At 40.1% G+C, this 23,171-nt stretch overlaps 1 protein-coding gene across 1 annotated transcript in view; it reads left to right on the top strand.

Moving 5' to 3' along the window:
* The window catches only part of DLGAP1 (DLG associated protein 1), a 134,397-nt gene that overhangs the window by 84,861 nt on the left and 26,365 nt on the right, over positions 1-23,171 (top strand). Inside the window, exon 5 of the mRNA XM_057364895.1 lies at positions 22,478-22,851. Coding sequence (XP_057220878.1) covers positions 22,478-22,851 — 374 coding nt within the window. The remainder of the gene's footprint in view (positions 1-22,477; positions 22,852-23,171) is intronic.

Below are 23,171 nucleotides of genomic sequence, written 5' to 3' on the forward strand. Positions count from 1 at the left end.
TACTGATGTCAGAAAACTTGTGGTAAAAAAACAACCAGCACACCTTCAGACTTCCAGTTCTCATAGCTGGATTTTGGTATGGATMTGGAGGGAGGGTGTTGAGACATGGTCAGGGTCTATGCTGTTTGTGCTCCAAACATTTACATGGAAACTGGTGWGCCCTGGCTCCCCTGAGATCCTGGGAATCAAGACTTTCTAGGGATGTTTCGATTGAAGGAAGATGCAGCATCAGCAGGTCAACAGCTGCCTCTTTTGAGGACTCCTGACCASCAGCAGTCACTGAGTCCAGCCACAGTTCCCTCTTTAGTGACAATATGAAGAATATCCCAAAAACAGCTGTGCCTGAACTCTGCCTCGTCTGTCTGGATCATTTGTGCATGAGGTCACAACACTGAGCTGTGCAGGTGGGTGTCAGGGACACAAACCCTGAGCAAGACACACTAGCTGCAGCTCCCTGAGCATAGAAGTGATCCCAGTAGCTCCATGTATTTGACGGTGCTGGCCTTGCATCAATTGAGTTTATATACTCCCTCAGAAATTCTCTTACTAATTTTGAAAGTAGTGAGAGAAATGGATATTATTGTGTTTATCAGCTTATATTATGTATTTATCAGCTTTCTGCTTGCTGATAAATACATTGAAGRCTGTGAACAAAATGCAGGCCAAATGCCTATGGTGCTTTTGGCAGAGCCCATATATTTGAAGAAGTTCTTGGCATCTTCTGGAACAGGAAGTATCTTGCTATTTTTCTTTTTTTTATTTTTAATGTATCAGACTCATGAAAGCAAGGATCTATTTACGAACCTATCTGGACAAATAGCTCCAAAGACAAAAGGTAATTGCCTAATGATTGCCACTGTGGTAGCAACAAAAATTTAATTATTAATGGTAAGACTTCATCTCTACCATTTTTGCAGACTATTATGCCTTGTGGGATAGAGAATGTGCTTCATTAGGGGCTTCTCTTAAAAAGCAAATGTAAACCATATGCACGTTCAGCTCAAGGTCTTTACCTCAGAAATAATTATGTCCACARCTACACACTGCCTGTTAGCTAAATGTCATTCAAGGTCTTCCTTGTAATATTAGAAGCATGAGTAATACCAGATTAACCAAGTTCCTGAAAAGTATTTTAAGGGCTAYTTTTTAAAGCAAATTAGATTGTGGGACATTGCTCAAGGCAGAGAGAGGACATTGGAAACCTTAGGGAACRGAGCAGTCCTCTTTACATTTACTGCAGGGCTGTCTGTGTGTTGTTAGGCACAGGGCTTTTGCATGTGAATAAGAGCCACATGTACATGAAGAGAAAGTAAAAAAAGAAATTTGAAGGGAAATTAGTCCAAATGGTGCCTACACATTTGGGATCCTTGAGGTCAAGAGTTGCAAGTGYGCAGGCTAATGTCCAAAGTTCCAGTGAGACACAGAGAGGAATCACAATATTCAGAAATACAGCAACTTATTTAGCAGGAAATAAAATACAGAAATACAAGTGTGTAAGCATATGTATTGTGTTAAACATATGTATTGTGTATTATCCTTAAACATAGTTACTAGTAAAAGCAGATTGTGCTATAAAAAAAGAACTGTATCCCTGGTCAGCTTTTTGGCACTTTAACTGCTCTCTGTTTCATCAGATAGGAATGATATTCCCAGGGATCACCCTGACCAGGGGTTCCCTCAGAGCTGGGGACATTATCCAATTGCAGTTTAAAGAGCCTTGGAGTGGGCATCAATGAGTAAAGACAGAAGGGAGAGTGTGAGGGAGCAGCACGTGAGAGAGAGCGATCTGCTCTTTCCTGTAGGAGTTAAGCTGGGAAATGATCCCTGTCCTGAGATTTTGTGTTGAGTGCAGTGTTGGGTCTGGACCTGCTTGTTTAACCCTTGCAGTGTCAGAGCWGACCTTCTGATGGCAGCCACGTGGTCTCAAGTCTGTGAAGTGGCACAAAGCTGGCAGCTCTGCTTTCAGTGTGGCACTGTCCCATATCAGCTCACCTTACACACAGGGCAACACTGAGTGTTCCTCAGAGGGATACCAGTGTGTTCTACATCCCAAACTGCCTAATGTCCTGCCACAGTGACCCCTCCAATCCCAGAAATTACTGAGAAAATCCACTGCTCATGGTCAATGTGGCTATGGATGTACTGGAAAAATCRTGGTGTGTTCTTACTACACAATATACATGAACACAGTCACAAATCTGAATCTATTTCTTTTCAATTTATACCTGTGTAGTTCTGTTGTCCTTGGTGGATTTATTCAGGTGTATGTCAGGCCAGAATCAAAGCCTCTGCTCTGTCAGTGAARTGGGAGTCAGAAGCTGGGCTGGTGTGCTAAACAAAACACATGATTACTAGGAGAAATGACTTGGCAGGAGTTGAAGCACCAGACATACAGAAAATGTTTGCTTTGAAATTCCAGAGACTTGACTGTCCCTTTGGTTTTCTGGAATGCTTTGATTTAGTCATGTGGGGTGGGAGCTGGCTGTAACCTTGCAAGGGCACGGGGAACAGTACCTCTTKTGCAGCTACAGGAGATGTGAAGGGAATTAACTGTCAGCAAGCTTCGGGGAGACATCAGATGTATACGTGGTTAAGAGACGTTTGGCTGGCTTGTGAAATTTATTTCCACCACAAGATCAAAAGTGTATAAAATATGTAATCCTTGGATGTGTAATGTATAACAGGACATAGCAGTGTAAGTGAGGGAACAGCAAATCTGTTGCATGCGAGCGGCTGAGCAGTTTCACTCTTAATTACTTGAGAGCAGGAAAAAAGAAGGCTCCTGCAGTTTCCGCGAGTACAAATTACACATGCCCACAAGGAACTCGGGATTTGGTGCATTTTAATAAACCATTTTATGATTCATTTTCAGAAGTAAACATTCCAAGCCAACTCTGCTTGCTTTTGGGTGCAATTTACAGGACAGCCCTTGCCTCAGCRGAACGAACTGTTGACGCAAATCTCCTTGCTGCACTTGAGTACTCGTCCGATTTACTCATGTGCTCATCAGTTTGAGGTAGCTTGCGTATATTTTCTGCCTCTGCTTATGTCACAGCTCAAGGGTGAGTGTAGTTTGTGCTCCCCCAAAAATGTTTCAGTGCCAGAAAAGCAGCAGTGGGACTGGATGCTGTTCCCCACGTTGCCTGGGGCTCCTGCTAGGCTCCTACCCCGTTGCCCATCCAGGACCATGACTACATTCCTGGTGTACACACTGTACAGTGTTAACAAGGTTTGCACAAGAGGAGAGAAAAAAAACACCTGGCTGAAATTGCCTCACRATAGCTTTAGTAATTCAGCCCTCTTCTGTAGCTTTTTTATATTGTTAATAAGTGGTTCCATTTATTTTACATTGTTACACTGGTATTTTTTTTTTCTAGGATGATAATAAAAGTAGGATGAGGGGAAAAAAACACTGCACACTTTAAAAGTGCATGTWACAAAAGGAAGGAAAAATTATTAATGCTGTAAAAATGTGCTTATGTTCCACCTTCTTAATAACTCAACTGTGGAGAAATATTCTCATTAGATTTAAAAAAAAAATAAGTATTCCCACTGAGAAATGAGCTGTTTCTCTCTGATTTGCCTTAGTCCCTGAGAGCAGTTACATGCATAAACCTCAYAGAAGATCTCTGATGATCAAATTGGAGGGCACAAGAAACGTGCTGACCAGGGAGTCAGCAAAGGCCCATGAAAGTTAGATTTTCTCTGTGTGGGACCTCTTATCTGAGATCACTCGTTTGATGTAATCTAGGTGATTTTTACTGAAGCAAGTTTTGCTGGAAAAAGGAATAGGTAGGCTATAGTCACTGTTGATATCTAGACTCTAGGCTTGCTCTTGAGGCATCTGCCCATGCTTTTGAATCTCCCTGGATTATGGTTTGGGAGTTTTTTTACCAGGTTTCCTAGGAAGGTGGTTGGTGCCTCATCCCCATCACTGTTTAAGAAGCATTTGGACAATGCCCTTAATAATTTGCTTTAATTTCTGGTCAGCCAGTTGGTCAKGCAGTTGGACTAGATGATGGTTGTAGTATCTTTCCAACCAAAATATTCTATTCTATTCTATTCTATTCTATTCTATTCTATTCTATTCTATTCTATTCTATTCTATTCTATTCTATTCTATTCTATTCTACTCTTTGGCATTCTGTTTACTTAATATTGTACTTCACTACAAGGTCATGTTGAACCCTTGGGTGAATAAAACATACTTTTGGAGCACAGCTCTTATGAAGAGCAGCTGAGGGAGCTGGGGTTATTTAGCTGGGGAAAAGGAGCTCAGGGAAGACCTTACTGATCTCTACAACTGCCTGAAAGGAGGTTGTAATGAGGCTCATCTCCCAGGTTAAAAAACGACAGGACAAGAAGAAATGGCTGCAAGTTGTGCCAGGGGAGATTTATATTAGACATTAGGAAAAATTTCTCCACTTAAGGGGCAGTCAGGCATTGGAACAGGCCCAGGAAGTGGGATCACCATCCCTGGAAATGTTTAGAAGACATGTGGATGTAGCTTTTGGGTATATGGTTTAGCAAAGGATTTGGCAGTGCTGGGTTAATGGTTGGAATAGGAGTTACGAGAAGCTGACTGCTTGTAAGAATTTGGATTTTRAGAAATGAAAAATAATTTTATTTTGATTGAAAATTGACAGTCTATTTATGGTGAGTTCAGTTGCGTCTGTGAGAACACTGCAAGCCCTCTGATGATGAGTGCTGCAAACAGCACAGTCAAACATGTCCACAGCAGACAGGGAAATTGCATTTCATACATAATTCACAATATGCTACAGCAATCACATAAGGTCAATATCTATTGTTAACTCAGAGGAAATCAGAGAGAAAAGAAACAAGCATTTTTTCTCCTGATCTTACAAAAAGCTGTCTACAAACTGCTGATTTCCACTGCACAGCACTATGCAAACAGCAAAGTGGAGCTCTTCTGTGTACAGACAAGCAATGCATCTGAGACTGATAAACTCTGCTGGCAGAATAATATCTTTTGTCTCCAGATTTTCATCTCAGAGCTCGACAAAAATGAAGAAAAGTGACTAAATACAAACAGGGTCAACTTTGTGCAGCAACATACTGAAGTTGTTTAGCATTGGGATTCCTCTTGCCTAATTGKCCATCCAAAATTAGTCATCTGGGCCTGATGTTCAGTAAACACAGGGAGGCAGACATTGCTAAAGGGTAGTTCGTCCCTTTCAAACACAGCTCTTGTAAGGAGGGTGGGATAAGTTATTTGTTAGAGTGCCTGTGGTTTCCAGGTATTTAYAGCCATTTATGCAGGTTCTCCCAGATTTTTCCTCTTTTTGTTTTCTGGATATAGTTGCTAAGTGGATTGTGAGTGTGCTTTGTATTTGTTTAGGATTTCCTTTCAGCAGCAAGGAACTGAAATATCCAGACTGAAACAGCTCAGCACTCAGGAGCCAAGTCATAACTGGGATTTTCAGATAGACAGTGCYGCAACAGGACATAAACAGCATCTTGGAAAACTTCAGTTATTTTGTGCATGCCCTGTGCAGTCAGTAGGTACTGAGACAGGGACTTCATCCTGCTGGACAAAGAGGGTGACATTTACTCTGTTGTGACAGAAAGCAAAACAGCACATGCACAAGAGGTCAGTGATAGAACAATGCAGTGAACAGCGAAGCAAAAATAGAGTGTCCTGAGAATCTGTAGGAAAGGAGGAACTCAGCTGCAATCACACCTGTTTGGGAAAGGCAGTGAGGCTCAGGAAGAGCATCTGCAAGGATGCAGCGTGAGGCTGGGCTGGAAGGGGTGGAAAGCTTGGAGAGAGACCACAGTAGAGGGCATAATGAGGGCTTTTCCTACAGATAGAGAGAGATGTGGACACCCCGAGGTAAAGGGCTTCTTTTTCATACAGGAATMATGTTTTTGTTTGCCTAGATGCTTGTTAGAATGGAAAGCTGTCCAGGAACAGTCAGGACAAAGTCAGGAGAACAATGTGTGTGTCTATGTGTGAGCAAGGGAAAAGGGARTACTATTTCTGTGAGCAGTGCTCACATGGCCACAGATGGGCTAACAAAAACTGAAAGGGCAGCTATTCTCTCTCTGGATGTAATTTGAAAACCATCATTAATTAAATAATGCTGTCCTTTTCTTTCCAGACTAGCTTAAGCTGTTACAGAGTGAAATCTCTTGAATAATAAATATCCTTGTGTTTCATGGAATGTTCTTTAAGTACATAATGATGCATGTCAAGAAGAAATCTGTGGTTCTCCTTTACCATCTCTGAAGTTGTTTAGCTTTTCCTTTTTAACAAGGTTTTAATGTAATCACTGCAGAGAAATATCATAAGGCAATGGTTGTTTGCAGATGGTCTGGAGACCATATTAAAATAACAAAATCCTAGACCAGAGAGTTGAAACACAGGCAAGAAGAGTGCCAAGYAGGCCACAAATGTGTGGCAGGAATTTCATTTGCAAACACAAGGGATGGCCCACAAAGGCTACTCACTGATGGAAGGACCTTTGATTTTCACTGATTTCTCTGGTGTTTTGGATTCACCAAAAACCTTCTGTAAGATGTGGACAGCTGGAAAGACAACATGTGAGTCTGCTTAACCCAGATAGGGAAAAGACGTGAATTCATTTTAGCAAAACCAGGGTCCCATCAATGAGTGGAGCCGGTGAGTCACCGAAGCTGCCACATGCAGCGTGTGAGCTTCCACAAAAAACAAGTGTTTTGAGTGTGATCCATTGCCTGTTTATGTGAATGGACAGAGGAGTGGACTCACCTGCCTGTTTCACCTGCAGTTTTGGCAGCACGAGGGAGCTGTGATAGGTGCTGCCCCTTGGGCTGGGGTCCAGCTGCCTGGTAGCACTGGAACAGGAGTTCCTGGCACAGTGGTGATCTGAATGCTTCTGAACATACAGTTAAATATTCACTTAACAARTAGTCTACAAATAACAAACAGCCTCAAATGATGGTCCTTGTTTCAAGTTCAAAGCTGTTATGTTTTTGTGAATTCCAAAGGGAAATATCTACTCTGTACAAATTACCTTTTTAACCCATAACTGACTAATAAAATATTTATAGTCTTTATATTGTATTCAATAGCACATCAAAAATTACATGGATTTGTGTGTTTCTCCCCTCCAAGGCTGTGCACTAAAATGAACAAAAAAATGGCTACTTTTCATGATGCTCTAGCCTCCTTAGTGACTAATGGATTCCATGTACTACAGAAAACAGGTCTGTAATCTGCATTCTTCAAACAGCCTTCCTCCAAGAAGCCAGACAAAACCCCCAARTCTTCATGCCTTCAAATGCTGGGATATAAAATCTAGGGATGTCATTTTATTTTCTAAGAGAAGATAGCCTGAAAATAATTTGTGTTCTTTTTACTCTGTGTTAGACAGATGATTAGTGTGAAAGGTAAAGAAAATTCTCTTTGAGTAAATGAATGTATTCATACTTAGATGAGYTATTCTTCTGCGTTGGCAACCTGTGGAAATGGTAATCTAATCATGCCACAGTATTAGTATCCAATATGCTGAAAACTTGTAATTCATAGCTCAAGGGGAATGTGGAAGATAGTTGAGAATCCAGTAATTATAGGGGTGGTGTTAGAATGAGCACTGAAATAATGTGCATTTTTTTGCTCATAAGCAGATTTTTTTTTTTTTTTTTGCCCACAGTGAGCAACTAAGCTGCAGAGATTTTGTCTTTGACAAAAAGCTGCAGGACATCTGGTGCTATTGACTGTAATTCCCTCCACCTCCCAGTAACACCTTTATAAAAATAGATGCACATGCATGTACACTTACCTTAAAGCTTAAGAAAACTCTTTCAAGATAAAACATTTCTGAATATATCTCCCTGTGCTGTTCTGTGAAGAACTGGCAGGGAACTAAGTTGCGTTTGGATCCAAACCAGTTCATGCTGGGGACACTGACCTCTTTAACCTGTGGTGTTCACCTGTAGGAAGGGATCACCTGAGCATCTGCTCATCTAGAAAGGCCCAGGACATTGTCCAAGCCTTTGAAGTGCTTCTGCTCACTTCCCATAGCATTTCAGTTTTGAGGTTTTAGCCTTTTTATTACTGCAAGTTCTATGTGTTTTCACTTAGTGTTGGGATTTTAGTCTGCATAGTCAGTGTCACAAGATACTTTGGGACTTAACATGAAAGCTGTGGATAGACCAAATAATCCCTCCCAGAGTCATATGCTGAGGATGCTACCCAAAAGGAACATCCCATAAAAAAACCCCAAAGAGGCAAATCAAAGCTCRGRAGAAGAGTATGCCTTCAAATCTGTTTCATCATGCAAGAAGAGAAGAAAAGCAGAACTCAAAGGCAGAGCTGAAGTTGAACATAGCTCTGTATGCATATGCATGGGTGGCTGTATTTGTGTGCTCAGACAAGTACATGCACACAGGTATTTATTGTACTTGTGGGCTCTCCTTCCTTGCCCCACACGCGGTGCCTCGCCCACCTGTCACCCTGATGCGCGTTACACAACGCGGAGTAAGATTTTCCAAACGCCTCTCCAAGAATAACAATGCCATATTGTTTTTATTAGAAAACTGCATGTGCACAGTAACAATTCATCCAGCCTCTGCCTCATCTGGCAAAGTGCAAAAAAACATTGTGTAGTCAGGAACATGTGTTCATAATGATGCAACTGATGTTAGAATTGTCACGTAGGATGCATTTCACACATGGCAGGCTGTGGAAGGTCATGGGAAGCTCAGTTCTTGAACAAGAACTGGCACATAGCAGTCTGAAAAATGTGAAATACAGGCTTCTGAACCCAATTTTTCTTTTGACAACTTATCGTTGATAAGGGAAAGGATTGCACGCTCAGCTCTTCTTAGAGAGGTTAATACAATAAACTAGTCGGTCTTACTTTTAACTTGTAAAAGTGGAAATGAGGAAGAGAAGGCTCTGGAACATTCCAGAGCAGCTTAGGGCACAAACTGTAATGCTAACTTAAATTGGAGTGGATAGTGCCTTCCATCCTGAAAGACTCTTGCCGTGCTAAACGATGGAACAGGCTCCCTAGGGAAGCAGTGGAATCGCCATCCCTGGAAGGGTTCAGAAACCAAGCATGGCACCTCATTATATGGCTTTAATGGATGGTATTCAGTTAAAAGTTGGACTCGATGATCTTGGGAATCTTCTCCAGCCTCAGTGACTCTATGATTCTGTRCCCAACAGAGATCACTTCCGTTCTGTTGTGTAAACATAGCAAGGTTTGAAATTATTTGTCTTGAAAGGTTTTGCACTTTTTCCTTTGTCATTATAGGGTTGTTCATAAATAGAGATAATTGTCTTGCCTCATAAGAGTCTAAATTCCACTTGTTTAAAAATAGACACAAAGTGATTTCACACAGGCATATACAAAGAGCATTAAGGTTATGCTTTTCCAACTTCACATTTTGAGCTTTTATATAAAGAAAAGTGTTTCGATATTTTTTTTTTTAATTATGTAAAAAAAACCAGAAAATAAGAAAAAGGAGAAAAAATTTCTAGGCCAGTGATTTTTTACGTGACTCTAGGGGGTTAAAAAAATTGTTCAAGAGAAGAAAACAGGGAGAAGAAATATGAAACAACCTTGTCTTGTTGAGATGACATTTTTCTCTTGATAAGCAGGTCAAATCAGCAGGTTCCAATCTCAAAGAAAACTGCTGTGGTGGCCTACTTGGCTGTTAATACATAGCACATTCAACACRTGTATAGAAAAGTCAATTGAATGGGATAACAAGAAAAATGTGACTCACCCACAGTCCTAAGGGCTAAATTCAGGAAAACTACTAACAAAGTTCCTCTTCACTTTGTGAGTATATTTCACTGCTGGTGTACATGAATAAAACCACAGTTTTAGACACCAAAGAATGGCATTGTATGTGTAATAAGCTGCCTTTGAGATTATTAAAATGTTCACACTTTTTCTAATCATTGCACAGGTAAASGAGTTTATGCCCTGAGAAATCTTAGATAGAAACAAGTTCATGCACATAYATTGTTACTGTTTTCTTCACCCAAGTCATTCAGCTAAAGTATCTTGAATATTTCCCTTTTTAGTCTTTGAAAGCTGAAGGGAGTCAGACCTGCCTGACTTTTAACAGAGGCTGAAGAAAACAAAGGTAGTGGGAGAAGACTGCTGGCTCAACGTGCTGTACTTCTCCACACAGTAAAATCTCTCTAACTATGGATATTTTCCAAAAGTACTGTGGTTATTCCACAATAGCTCTTCATCTGGATACCCTTAATCTCAAATAAAAAATGGGGGTGTAGTGATTCAGTTTAAACCACTTCCAAAATACATAATTACTCCAGAGTAATTGCTCTTCTGGAAAGCATCCAACTAGCCTCAACCCATCCTCTCAGCTGGGTGCAGTGCAGCCRTGGATGATGCTGCTGTGACCTGCAACTATGCACACTCTGTGTGTCCTCTTATATCTCCTGTGATAAAAAGTAAATGATATTAATATTGTTAGTAACAAGAGCTGACTGATTTACTCACTGGAACTGATTTTAATCTTGGATTTTATATTTCTTTCCCAGTTCCCAAGTAGTTTGTGAGCAGCCCTCATTATTACAGATGTATTTGGTTTTCATTTGTTAACAGACAATTTGGGAAAAGCAGACCCTGGCCTGTGGATTATTCATCATCTGTCCATTTTAATTATTTGCTTTTTGTGCTCAGTGATTGGCATTTGACAGTGATGCTGCTCAGACTCTGTAATTTGATGAGAATAACAAATAATGAATAACCACATGTTAACCAGACAGATAAAGGTGCTGGTGTTAAGACAGACATTCTTCAAACATCCGTGCAAACAGAAATTGAGGTCATAGAAAGGTTTTCAAGCAAAGCAGAGATGGACGAAGCAGCCTGAGTTGAACCAGGCTGAGTTGCTCTGCTCAGCATCCTTGGTTTTGACCAACATTCACAGCTATTTGTATTAGTGTATTTTTTTTTTCAACTGACTAACTTGTACAATAGGATCCAGACTTGATTTCTTCCCCTTTGTTTCACATTCTGTAAGCCTGTGGTAGCATCTTCAGTCAAAGATTTGGATTTACCCAGTAAAGTCTGAGAAACAGATTTTCAGTCCCAAATAAACACCAAGTCTATAGGGGTAATATGGGGTTGTAATAAAGGGGTCTTATTAGAAGGGTGGCTAAGAAAAGGAAGCTTCAGGCTAGAGCAGGAAATTTTAGGGAGAAAAGTCAAAAATTGGAGCTTTGGTTACAAACTTGATCTTTCATGCATCTCATGCACGGAAAGGTGTGGAGTATTAGCTATGAGCATGTGGAATTGTATGGATTTGTAGGATTCACTTTGTTGTCTTTGAAAAGGTTTTCTGACGGCCTTGTGATCATCAGAAAGCATCTATGTARTCCAAAGATTCAAAAGGTCTAAATAATTTGAAGTATCAAAATTAGTTTGGGCATGTCTGCTTTTTCTTCTTGCATCTCAATTAGGTGTCCTGGATCTACTTTTTGACTTAGCCAGCCCGGAATGCSTGGGTTTATCTTTCAGCTAAGTCACTACAAAATGCATTATTCATTTTTTTACATTTAAGTTAAGGTGAGAAATGCTAAAATTATTTTTCTGTTCAGGAGTATAGGATGGTGCTAATGATGAGCGTTAATTCCAAAATCTCTTGCTAAAATAAACTGTAAGTGGAAAATAAAATGACTGGTTTGGAGAAAGAAAAAATTCTTTTTATGGTTCTTTACTGTGACAATGCTTCTTTGTCCTTGTGGAAATTATGTAAAATAAACCCATGATTTTTGCCACTGGAGTGATATGGCACAAATTCAGGGTTTCAGGATCATAATGGCAAGCTTTAAATTTTCTGCCTCTACAAGACTGATTTTTTTTTTTAATTAAAAAAAAAAAACTAACAAAAAACAGGGGGAAAGGCTGCTAGACTATTATCAGGTGTGCACTTAATGTCTCCAAGGAAGATACGGGAGTTTGTGTCTGACATCTCCTAGAATGTGTGAATCTGGATTTGCTCAAAGCCTGTATTACAGGTATCTCTTCAATAAATGGAAAAATATGTGGAAAGAAATTGCAATGTCTTTCACTCAAACCTTGCCTAGAACTCCCACAAGACTGGTCTGTCCTCTTTCATGCGTGCCAGGACCACAATCTTTCTTTATCTAAATGTCTTCTGGGTGCTAGTTCAGGACTCCCAACAATAAGTGATATTTGTGCTCAGATTTATGGAAATGCTCTTATCTGGACACTATAATGACTGTAAATGAGATGTCAATATTTTTTGTGTTTAGGGCACTTAGGCTGATCATTAGGAATTTTTCACATCAAGACAGTATTTTCAGCTGGTGTGTTGCATTATTAAATAGGAGTCCTGTCATCAAAACAAGCAAATAGCTGAAAGGATGAGGTCACTYGTGGTGACTTCAGACTTGTCACTGAGAAAGGATGTAACTTGCTCATTTGAATGTAAAATGAGAGGATAGAAATCAGGGTTTGGTGTAGACTTTAATTCTTCTCAACACCAAAKATGTATTTCAAACATATTTTTCATATGTGATGTTCACCAAAAAGTTTAAATTTTTCCAAGTTAATTCGAGGAAAGTGTTGATATCCTCAAGCCTCAGTTTTCCTATTTTACCTTAAATTAGGCTGAAGATAAGTATAATTTGTTGTGTAAACACTTTGTCTACATTTCCTCCTCATTTGAGAAGGGATTGGATTTTCCCCCACGGTGCTGGAGGATCTGCCCTGACAGYTGACTTTTTGCAGGTCATCTGATAACCTTATCAGCAGAGGCAGAACTTTTGAGCTGGGGCATAATTCTTTCTCTCAGGTGACAAGTTATTGTTCAGCCTGGAGCACAGATTTAGCTGTAATTTTCCTTCTTGACTCCTTTCTTCCCTCTGCAAGCAGCTCTTGCTTTTGGTTTTGGTTTGGATTTTTTAGGAGATACACGACCATAACTTGCTTGCTTTAAGCATTCCTTCTTGGATTGGAACACCCCAAAAGTGATAAGTGTGCTGAAAAATGCAGTACTGGCTGCTTAAAAACCAGTCAGTACTTCCCTGTCTGAGCAGATGTTCTTGCTCAATAGGCACGTGATGCTTTTCTTCCCAAAACCTGGTTTTCTACAGTGATGTTTAGAAGTATTTATCTGTGAGAATAACATCGTGTGCTGTTATRCCTGCATACGTCTTTTGACCCTATAGTGTTATATTAAAAATGGTTTAAATCAATTCTTATGGTACTCCATGGCCCTTCATAGTAGCTCAAAATTGTTCCTATATTTTTATCAATCACATTCTTCTTTTGGTTGATACTGGCTTTTATTTTCTTGTCTTTGGCATTTGTACAGTTTCTTCCTAACAYCTGTCTGATTAAAATACAGCAACCTCTTATCATCACTGTCATTTAGATAACTTTTAACTCTCAGCCAAACTATTTAATACAATCTTATATATCAAGTAGCATAAAACAAGATTCTCAAAACTCAAACTTTTAYGAGTTTAAAGAGATTTGAGTTGGTTGCTGGATCAGATGACAAAGTGCTTTCTGCTGTGAGGAATCACAGCCTGTACTCAGCAGCATCATAAARTAGTTTGATTAATAAAGTAGGTGGYTAGTGTACCAAAAATAGCAAATCMCATCTCATATAGGCTGTACTAAATGCATTTGAATAGTCTGTGTCAGAGCAATGACTTTCTTGATTGCTTAAAATCTTCTGAACAGCCTTAGGGTTAAATAGCATGCAAAACTGGTGTACCTGCATTTCTGTATTTGCTGTGTAAACCAGACCCCTAATGACTGAGGAATATGTGYGTATGCATATTTAKATATATATTTATATATATGCACACACASAGCTGTCTCACAGTGCAGAACTTCCCCATTTGTGGGTCAGCTTTGAAAAGTTCATTAACAACAGTACATTAGAACAATGCACATTGTTCAATGAACATTAGAGCAATGTCATTGTATTCTCTGGTTTAGGGTAGCTTTAAAAAGAATTCCAGATATAAAAGTAAGCAAACCATGCAGGCACAAATGAACTCAAATATAACAACCCTGAAAACTGATTATGACCCAGAAAATTAAACTTCACAGACTCTTACTGGGTTAAATGATACTTACACGGTTTTCTCTGGATTCAAATGGATATAACTGATAACAATGTACAGCTTGTTTGCACACCGTGGCATAAAAGGAAATCACTTTAAAATCATTGAACTGGTGCAGTTAATTGCAATAAATTATTTGAAAGAATCACTCTTCTTCATTTTCATTTAAGTTTTAAAAAAGACATTAACAGTTATATTCACTTCTAAATGCGACCACATCAGGGGTGGGTTTGCAGCAATTTAACCTAATTAATTTCTAAGCCAATTTAGATGCATCACTAATCAAATTCTGTGAGAACCAGCTTGATACCAATGTGTGCAATAATACAGAATTCTGCTTACCMTACCTTAAGTTTATTAAGTATTCAGAAAACCACTGGGAGTAAAAACCAGTAGAAACTTGTTTTCTTGGTGCTAACATCGGCACCAAACAAAGAAGGTACATTCCAGATTGAGGAAGAGGGAACAACTTTTACTGACTCTTTTTCTTATAGAGAAATCACACATTGAAATGTCAATACCCCAGCCAAGTGTTGCTTTTTGAAAGTTAGCTTCAGCAAAGAGCTTAAAAGAAAATCCTTGCCATAAAGTTGAAGAGTGATGCAACATTAATACCCAGCTAACTTAAATGCTACCTGATCAGATTACTCAGAGATAATTGGCTTGCTTAAGTCTCCTCCAGGTTCCCAGGCTGGTTTCTGGGATTTGGGGATTCAAAAGGGGAGAATCCTATTTATTCTCTAGTCCAGCCTCCTGTGACAAGAACTATGCAATTTCAACATGCAGTTCCTAAATTTCAACTTGCAGTTTCTCAATCAAATTTGTAAAAAGCTCCTCCTACAGGTCTCCTGCTACACCTAAAGGGAGACCATATAAACACAGTGTATTAATGTGTCCAGCACCAGTAATTACAATTACATGGTAATTTCAAAAAATAACACCTGAGGTGATATGCCCAAACACAGTGGCAAGTGTGGGCTCCACTGTGGCACACTCACTTCTGGCATGTTGAAAGAGCTACTGATACAGTCTAGAAATCAGGTTGTATATTTACAGTTTGAGTGAGGCTTTCAAGAATCCAGATCCAATTTAGAAATGGAAATAAGAGACAGGTTTTCAAGCAATTAGCACCAGGAACTTGCAATGTGCACTTGTAGACAAAGTCTTTACATTCAACCATTCCTCAGTAGGCAARTGATGAGTTTTTAGAGCATGCTCAGATTTTAAAATTTTTAATTACATCTTCTAACTATGGTGGCTAGATGCTTGCAGAGAGTTCAATCCCATGTGTTTCTGAAAATCCAGGTTTTGGTTCCTGCACTGTGTTTTTACTTTTACTTATATGTTTACATATATGTGTCTGTGTTTGGTTAGCACAAATCCACATTAAAAAAAAATGCCTATTTTGTTTTATTAACATTATCGCCAGAGGGGAAAAGATGCAAATTCTGGAATTTGCTGCAGTAACACACAACAAAGTGTTTTATCAAAGCTCCAATGAAGTTTCTTCCTGGAAAATGTATGGGAAAAGAATCTGATTTCRTTAAGCTACATATTATTACATTTATTTACTGTTACACATTCTTGGTCTAAGTGGGATAAACTACCATATTTCATAAGATTTCCTCTGTTTTCCATAAATGCCTTTTACAAAATTAAAGTACTGATATTCAGAAAGTGTATTAATTTCTTCCCATGTTGATTTTATGACATGTAAGTTCTGAAACATAAAATACTTTTAAGTACCCTATTTTTATTGAAAATTATAATGTTTCTTGTTTTCCATTACTGCTCCAAGATGGGAAATAAAGTTTTGGTTAAGTGCAGAAAGCCTTTGAATAGTTTGCTAGACTTTGTTTAAGCAATGGATCAAGCAGTTTTTCCCTGATTTTCTCAGAAAAAAAAAATGCTGTGGAGGTGAAAAAAGATGGTAATTAATTCACATGCTAACTAAAAAAGACCATTCTRCTGTACTGTTTTTCTTYTTTTCTTTTCCTTTTTCTTCAGCATGTTTCATTGCATGTAGAGGTTGATATTCCATGTGAGAGACCCTTCTACCCCTACTACATGACTGTGGTAAAGCAGTTTGAATCTTCAAATCTATAGGACAGCATCTGTCCTGAACAGACTCACATCCTTATCCTTGCAGTTCTTGGTGGTGTTTTTCTAGATGCTTTCTGGTAGTCAAGTTTAGGGGCAAAGTTAAACCAGTTTCTCTTCTGACTTCTCTCAACCTGASTGAATTTCAGTTTGAGCAGCTATAAATGATGTCTGTGTGCATACAGCTGCAGACAGAGCCAAGTGCTAATTGTCTGACACCAATRAAGCTCACAAGTTTTGGGAGTTAAGTATTATAAGCCATCAGTGATCCCCTCTGGGTAATAACTTTCAGTTAATGTGAAATCTTTTTTCCAGATATTCAGTTGTTTATGGACTCCCAACTTTTGGGTTGCAAGAGTTGAATTGCTGAAGTTGTGTGCTATTAATGGTCATTTTTATRTAGAGAACAGTTCAGCAACTTCTGAACTACTTCTGAACTTGTACTATTTCTGTGTAGTACAAGGAGTAAAGTRGGTCTCCTAGGAAGCCTACATGCCCTGGATTTTGTCTGTGCATCCATAATTTGTGATAATATCCTAGTGATAAACTGCATTTAGCAGACACCTTTKGCTGTCTCACCTGTTCTCTRCACARTAATTCAGCTTCCCTGGGATAGCARTTAAGMTTCTGACTGGCATCAGCAGCTTCYAGGAGAAGAAATTAAAAGGAGAAAAAAAATCTGCTGGAGAAATATTCACCTGTCATCCACTGGGTATGCACATGCAGATTTTCCAACTCAATTCATTTGAGATGCAGGATGAGCCATATTTAGTTTCACCTTCAGGAGATCCTTCACTGTATCTTGCTGGGAAGCAGGAGGCACCCTACTTGCACACAAAAATGTCCAGATTTGTGAAAAGGTCACCAGCAATGTCTTTAAGCCTCTGAGTACACGGGATATTAAATCTGTGGYGCTATTGTGTGYCRTAAAAATAGTTTMAATACTTTGTATAAATTTTTGCAGSATTTTAGTTATGTSTTTTGCCTGTTTCCTAAGCCAGTGAAGCTTAGGCTTTCATCAAATAAGGTATCAGCTCGGTGGTGAGGGAGGTCTGGAAAAAGCTCGGCCTTGGCAGAATTCCTGATGGTGTGGTATCTAGATTTCAGTAGTTCTCATTTGGGATAATGACATCCATAATTCACTGTGGTATTATTCYCTTGGGCACTTTAAAACTTCTTATAAAAATCTTTGCTTCAGTTCTGTAACAGTAAATCTCTACATCCTCAGAAGCCATCTGCTTAGGTTTTTATTAAGATAATACATGCTCTGTTTTCACACCAATTTTTTGCATGTAAAAATAAAAATACAGGATCTGAAACCCTACTTTCAAGCATTYTCCCCAAATCTCAGCACAATAAGGAAACAAGTATATGATTTGAGCACCAAACAAGCACTGCACCTCTAAACTGGGGCTGCAGTGCTGAAGCTTAGGTCTGCCGGGTTGTGCCCCTCTCTGTGTTTTGTGTGTCAGTTGTGTGAGGTGCAAGAGCACTGCTGCTGACACATCCATTTAGCAGACAGTAAAGCAGAAGACTCAGGTCCATCTGTGCAGGGTGGAAGAACTCCTGCTTTTTATCCCAGTGCTTAGTTSTGTASAAGTTAGAATCACAGAATYATAGRATGGTTTTGGTTCAAAGTGATCTTAAAGATCATCTCRTTCCAAAYCCCCTKCCATGGGCAWGGATACCCACTGGATACCCACCCATAGACCAGGTTACTCAGGGTCCCATSMAACCTGRCCCTGAACACTTCCAGGGATGACACATCCACAAGTTCTCTGGGCAACCTGTTCCAGTGCCTCACTACCCTTTGAGTAAATTTCTTCTTAGCATCTAATTTAACCCTGCCCTCTTCACATTTAAAACCACTGCCCTTGTCCTGGCACTGTCTGCCCATATAAAACGTCTCTCTCCCTCCTTCTTATAAGGCCTCTTGAGATGCTGAAAAGCCACAGTGAGGCCTTCCTGGATCCTTCTCCAGGCTGAACAATCCCAGTTTTCTGAGCTTGTCTTCACAGGAGAGCTGCTTCAACCCTCTGATCATCTCCATGGCCCTCCTCTGGACCAACAGGTCCACATCTTTCTTGTGCCCGGAAAAATTGTGTCCTTTGTTGCTCCTTGCAAATTGTGGAGTTCATGCTTTTTCCCAGAACACTACTATGTTACTTAATTTTAAATTTGCACTCTCATTTATTCTTGTTAACCAAGTTTGTATGAGACTGCAAAGTTAGACATTGCTGATGTGTCTCATCACTTGCACTGTTCAAAGTACTGCATGAATTTGATCCCTTCACMAATATTAATCTGCCTTGGGGTTCTCCTGAGCACCCATTCACTCAGTTAAAAATTTGTGTTTGCATGTTGATGTTTGTTCCCCAGGGCTCATCTCCCCTAGTGAGCATGTTTAAACAACTGAATTACTCTTACAATGAAACATTCAAATTCAAGCCTTTATTATTATGCAATCTGGGATTATTTTTTTTTTTATCATTAGACTTCCTTCTGAACTGGGTGGTTGACACTCCCTGTTCCAAATTCCTGTTCCATGAGCTAGTTGTTTGGAAATACTGGCTAGGAGGACAAACACCGTGGCTTCTTTTTTTTTTTTTTTTTTTTTTTTTTTTTTTTTCATCTGGAGAAAGTGGTTTTTTTCACTGGTATTTGGGATTAAACTGTAACCTGAAGGCAGTCCACAGAAACAGGACAAAGTTCAAAAGGAAAAGGCGAGCATAACCTGAAGGAGTGATGCACTGAAAACAGAGAGCCTGATTCAAAGTACTTTGGCTGTCTGAACACTCTTGTGCATGACTTAACTAGTTTCTGGATTAAACCTCGCATATGCCCTAGGAGAGGAATGTGTACCTGCTTCAGCAGCATGTGATCTCTGCAAAATACTGTGGAAACTAGTCTCTGTTGTGTCAAACTGATGGTTCAAATACGCTTTTACTATTCAGAAAAAGATATTTCTGATTAACTCCATATCTAAACAACTTTAATGATTCACGAGACTACTTGATTCTCCAGTCAGATCAGTTTCCGTACAGAACTTCACTCCTTGATCTATGTCCAAGAACATATTTATCAGGGAATTTATACAGCCCTTTAAATTCACTTCCTTATGCGCATTAAACTGRCTTTCATCTGCAAAACCCTTTGAAAGCTCCCTGTGTGTGAAGTGAGGATTTCTCCAAATTTTCCACGTGTCCCGTGATCCTGTAGGCTTGTCCCTGTGAGCCCTGCTGCCGGGCAGTCCGTGTGTGCAGCAGGAKGGTTGGAGAGATGAGTTTGCTCCTTTGCCCGCAGGGGAATGCACAGCACCGCATGGATGCGCTCTCCCTGCACAGACCGAGCGCTCCGGCTGTCCCGGCTGGGCAAGGGCAGCGCCAAGCTTTTGACAATTGTCTTAGCGAGGACTCTTTTGGCTTTTCAAGCAGCTTAGCGTTTAAAAYAACCGTGGCCACTCGAGCAGCCGCAGATCCTTCAGGCTGCCCTGACACCATTGCCAGGTTGTTGAGAGCGCACGGAGCAGAGCTGTCGCACCGAGTGCGTTCCCTGCYGTGCCTCGGAGCGCTCTGCCGGCCCCGGCACCGAGCGCAGCTGCCTCCGACCGCGGCGGCGGCCCCGGCTTTGTTTTGTTGTCGTTTCTGCAGAGGAGCGGCAGGAGCTTACATCATTTCCAGTAATGAAGTGCCTGGGGTTCTTTTATGACTTGCACACTCTGCTTCTCTGGAGCTGTACAGTATGTGCTGCGTGACTCCGGGAAACCGAGGATTTGTTTTGACTTGCTAAAAGAACGTTTTGCTATTTCTCTTTACAATTTCACCGTATGACTTGTCAATTCTCTGCCGCTCTTAAGAATAACTTCAGATTTAATTAGCTGAGTGCAAACATCTTTCATTGCAGTGTGGATTACACTCCTCATTGAGTACATTTACCGACAGAATGAAAGACAACTTAATCAGGCGATTCTGTATTTGTACTGCTGTGTCCAGAGAGCATGGTAGCTGTCAATAGAGAGTTGCTATTGAATTTCTTTCTAGTGGGGTATGCCCAGTGATGTGGGGACCCATCTTGTTAAGCACTGCTCATTGGTTTTGATGCTCTCTAACTAAGACTCCTTTTCAAGCGTGGTTCATTATCATTTACCTCTCTGCTGTGTAAGAAAAATAATACTTRAGTGTCGTGCTAGGATGTACTGAGGGGGCTGGCATGTCCCCAGAAGGTCCCCAGTGACCTTGCCTAGCATATTTCAAACTTTGAACGATTTATACTCTGCTGAATAGCAAAGTAGCACTGCACACGAACCTCTATCAGACAAGTTTGGCACCAGCTTCCCMAAGCGTTACCTGGATACATGCGTGTGTATGTGCTTTGAATTCCTCTGTGCTGAATTTCAGTTTGGATTTCCACAACTTGGAGAACATTCTCCAGAGCAGGAACCACCCTGGAGTGTTTCTGGGGTATCCTGACCCAAGCAGCAGCCTCCACAATTCTCCGTGAGTCCCTGAGTACATGCTTGTGCTGCAGCAACAGCAGCTGATTTACCTGCATGTGCAGTCCCAACAAATGCTTTCTGACAACATCAAAGCCAATGAAGAAAAGCACAACATTCATAATGCCCTTTGTAAAACTTTCTGTTGCTTTCTGTTGGTTCCAGGTATCGATGTTGTCATGAGCACTTTATAAAACAACTTTAACCCCTAGTAACTATTCATTTCCCCAGAGTTAAAATTTGACAAGTCCATTTTTAGCCATCTCTCAGGAGATGCCATCTCTCAGGTGGTTTCTGTTTGATTCTTCAGAAGTGAATCATAGTTTCAAAACCCTCACTACCTGAAACACTCTTCTTTTCCATTAGCATTCAACGTGTTTGACATAGGTTCAGACACGTTATCAGAAACTTACACTAGAGTCCTTTAAAAAGATCCTGGGTGATTTCATGCCCTGGAAACACCTTTCAYGCTGTAAGTGTTCCTACAGCTATGGGGAGATATRAGGCATATGGATGTGAGCTAGTCAAATTAATACCATAATGGCTTCTGGCTCGACATGCACATACAGTGCAAACAGAGAGCAGAACAGCTGTAGTAGAGTTACCTTTTATGTGGGTGGCATAGACGTCTGCCAATTAAAATGTTCTGATGAATCATTTCTTGCCATATGATTACTGTTAATAAGAATTTATGTTAACAAGTTTGTGTCTGAACTTTGCACAGGTTCATGCCTGCATTTATTTTGTTAAAAAATAGAGCATATCATRGTTGTTTTTTGTTCTTAATGGACTTTCTTTCCTCCCTTGAAAGCATTCCAGGACTTCAGTAATGCAGAGCTGCCAACTAACCCTTAAAGGAAGATGTTTTTTATCTCCATGTAGTGCTTTCTGGATGTAATTCTGTGTTTACAGAACAATAGTTTTAACTGGGGACCTCAAGCCAAGCTTCTGACTATAAAGAGAGTGGCCTTCAAATGGCCTTCMAAATATGAACTTTTATTAAAGTCTTTGTTATTGCAAGCATCTGTAATTACACTGACTGGCAGGTTTTAGCCATTGACTTCATTACACGAACTCCCTGCATGTAAAATAAAGTGATTTTTTTCCAGAATTGATGTTATATTTACGGTGAGAAATTAAGCATGGCAAAATGTTATTTTAAATATATCCTCAGCAGCTTACAAAGCATTTTAAAGTATTTGAGAAGATTGTGCAACAAGTGAGATATTTTATAGAAAGAAACACAAGTCCAAGCATGGTGAGTGTTAACAAACTTTGATAAAGGATGACTTGGGAATATSTCATCAGAAAAATGCAATTTGAAATTCTGCATCAGAGTAGAGAGACAGAAAACAATTGCAATAAAAGTAGAAAAACTTCTTGAAGTACAGTTTAGTTAGGATAGGTGGCTGGAGATTTATTATCCTTGTGAATCTTGTTTGGGAGCCATAAGCAGAGGCAAACATTTTGGTGGAAGGACTACTGTCTACTAACTTAGACAATCTACAAACTTAAACAATCCTAAAAAGACTGAGGAGAAAGTTGGCAAATGGATACTTTCTCTCCCTATTTGCCCTACTGGCAATCCTGACACTCATGTAGGAGGAACAGAAGACACTGATAAGCAAAGCATTTCTATGGCACTTGGACCGAAGCTTTTGGGGGTTCTTTGGCTAACAGCCTCCTCCTCACCTGTGCTCTGTCCATGCTTACTGATGCTTTGATATCACACWTGCATCCCTTTTCCCTGCAGCCTCAATAAAACAAGAGCTCTCCTGTGTTTTTTCCAGTGTCATCCTGCATTACCACCTACAAGAAGACGCCGCCTCCAGTCCCACCGAGAACGACCACCAAGCCGTTTATTTCCATCACAGCCCAGAGCAGCACGGAGTCTGCCCAGGATGCCTACATGGATGGGCACGGGCAGAGGGGAGATATCATCAGYCAGTCTGGACTTAGCAACTCCACGGAAAGCCTGGACAGTATGAAGGCGCTGACAGCTGCTATTGAAGCTGCCAATGCGCAGATCCACGGCCCTGCAAGCCAGCACGTAGGGAACAACACTGCCACTGTCACCACCACCACAACCATTGCCACTGTTGCAGTAGAAGATAGGAAGAAGGATCACTTCAAGAAAAACAGATGTTTATCTATTGGAATACAGGTACAGTGCATGGCATGGATTATATGCCTGCCATTGTTTTGGGATTTCTACGTCTGTTTGATTGCTCATTATACAATGTTTTGTGTATTTTTCTTCTTGTYCTGACAGGTACCTATGTAGAACTTGCATCAGCATAATCATTCTGCATGGTWCTAATGATGTTTTCCTAATTTATCATAAATACATCAGATGCAAGGATTTGTTTGAGTCTCTGTGCTGCTTGTTATTCAGCTCTGTTGAATTACACACATGAGCACTAATCTATGAATCATAACACAGCAGGGGTCAGAAAGGCATGAATTAAATCATTGAAAGGGAAT

The sequence above is a fragment of the Malurus melanocephalus genome, unplaced genomic scaffold (assembly GCF_030028575.1).
Source record: "Malurus melanocephalus ecotype Western Australia unplaced genomic scaffold, MMel_1.1 scaffold_44, whole genome shotgun sequence".
In the NCBI taxonomy this organism is placed as follows: domain Eukaryota; kingdom Metazoa; phylum Chordata; class Aves; order Passeriformes; family Maluridae; genus Malurus; species Malurus melanocephalus.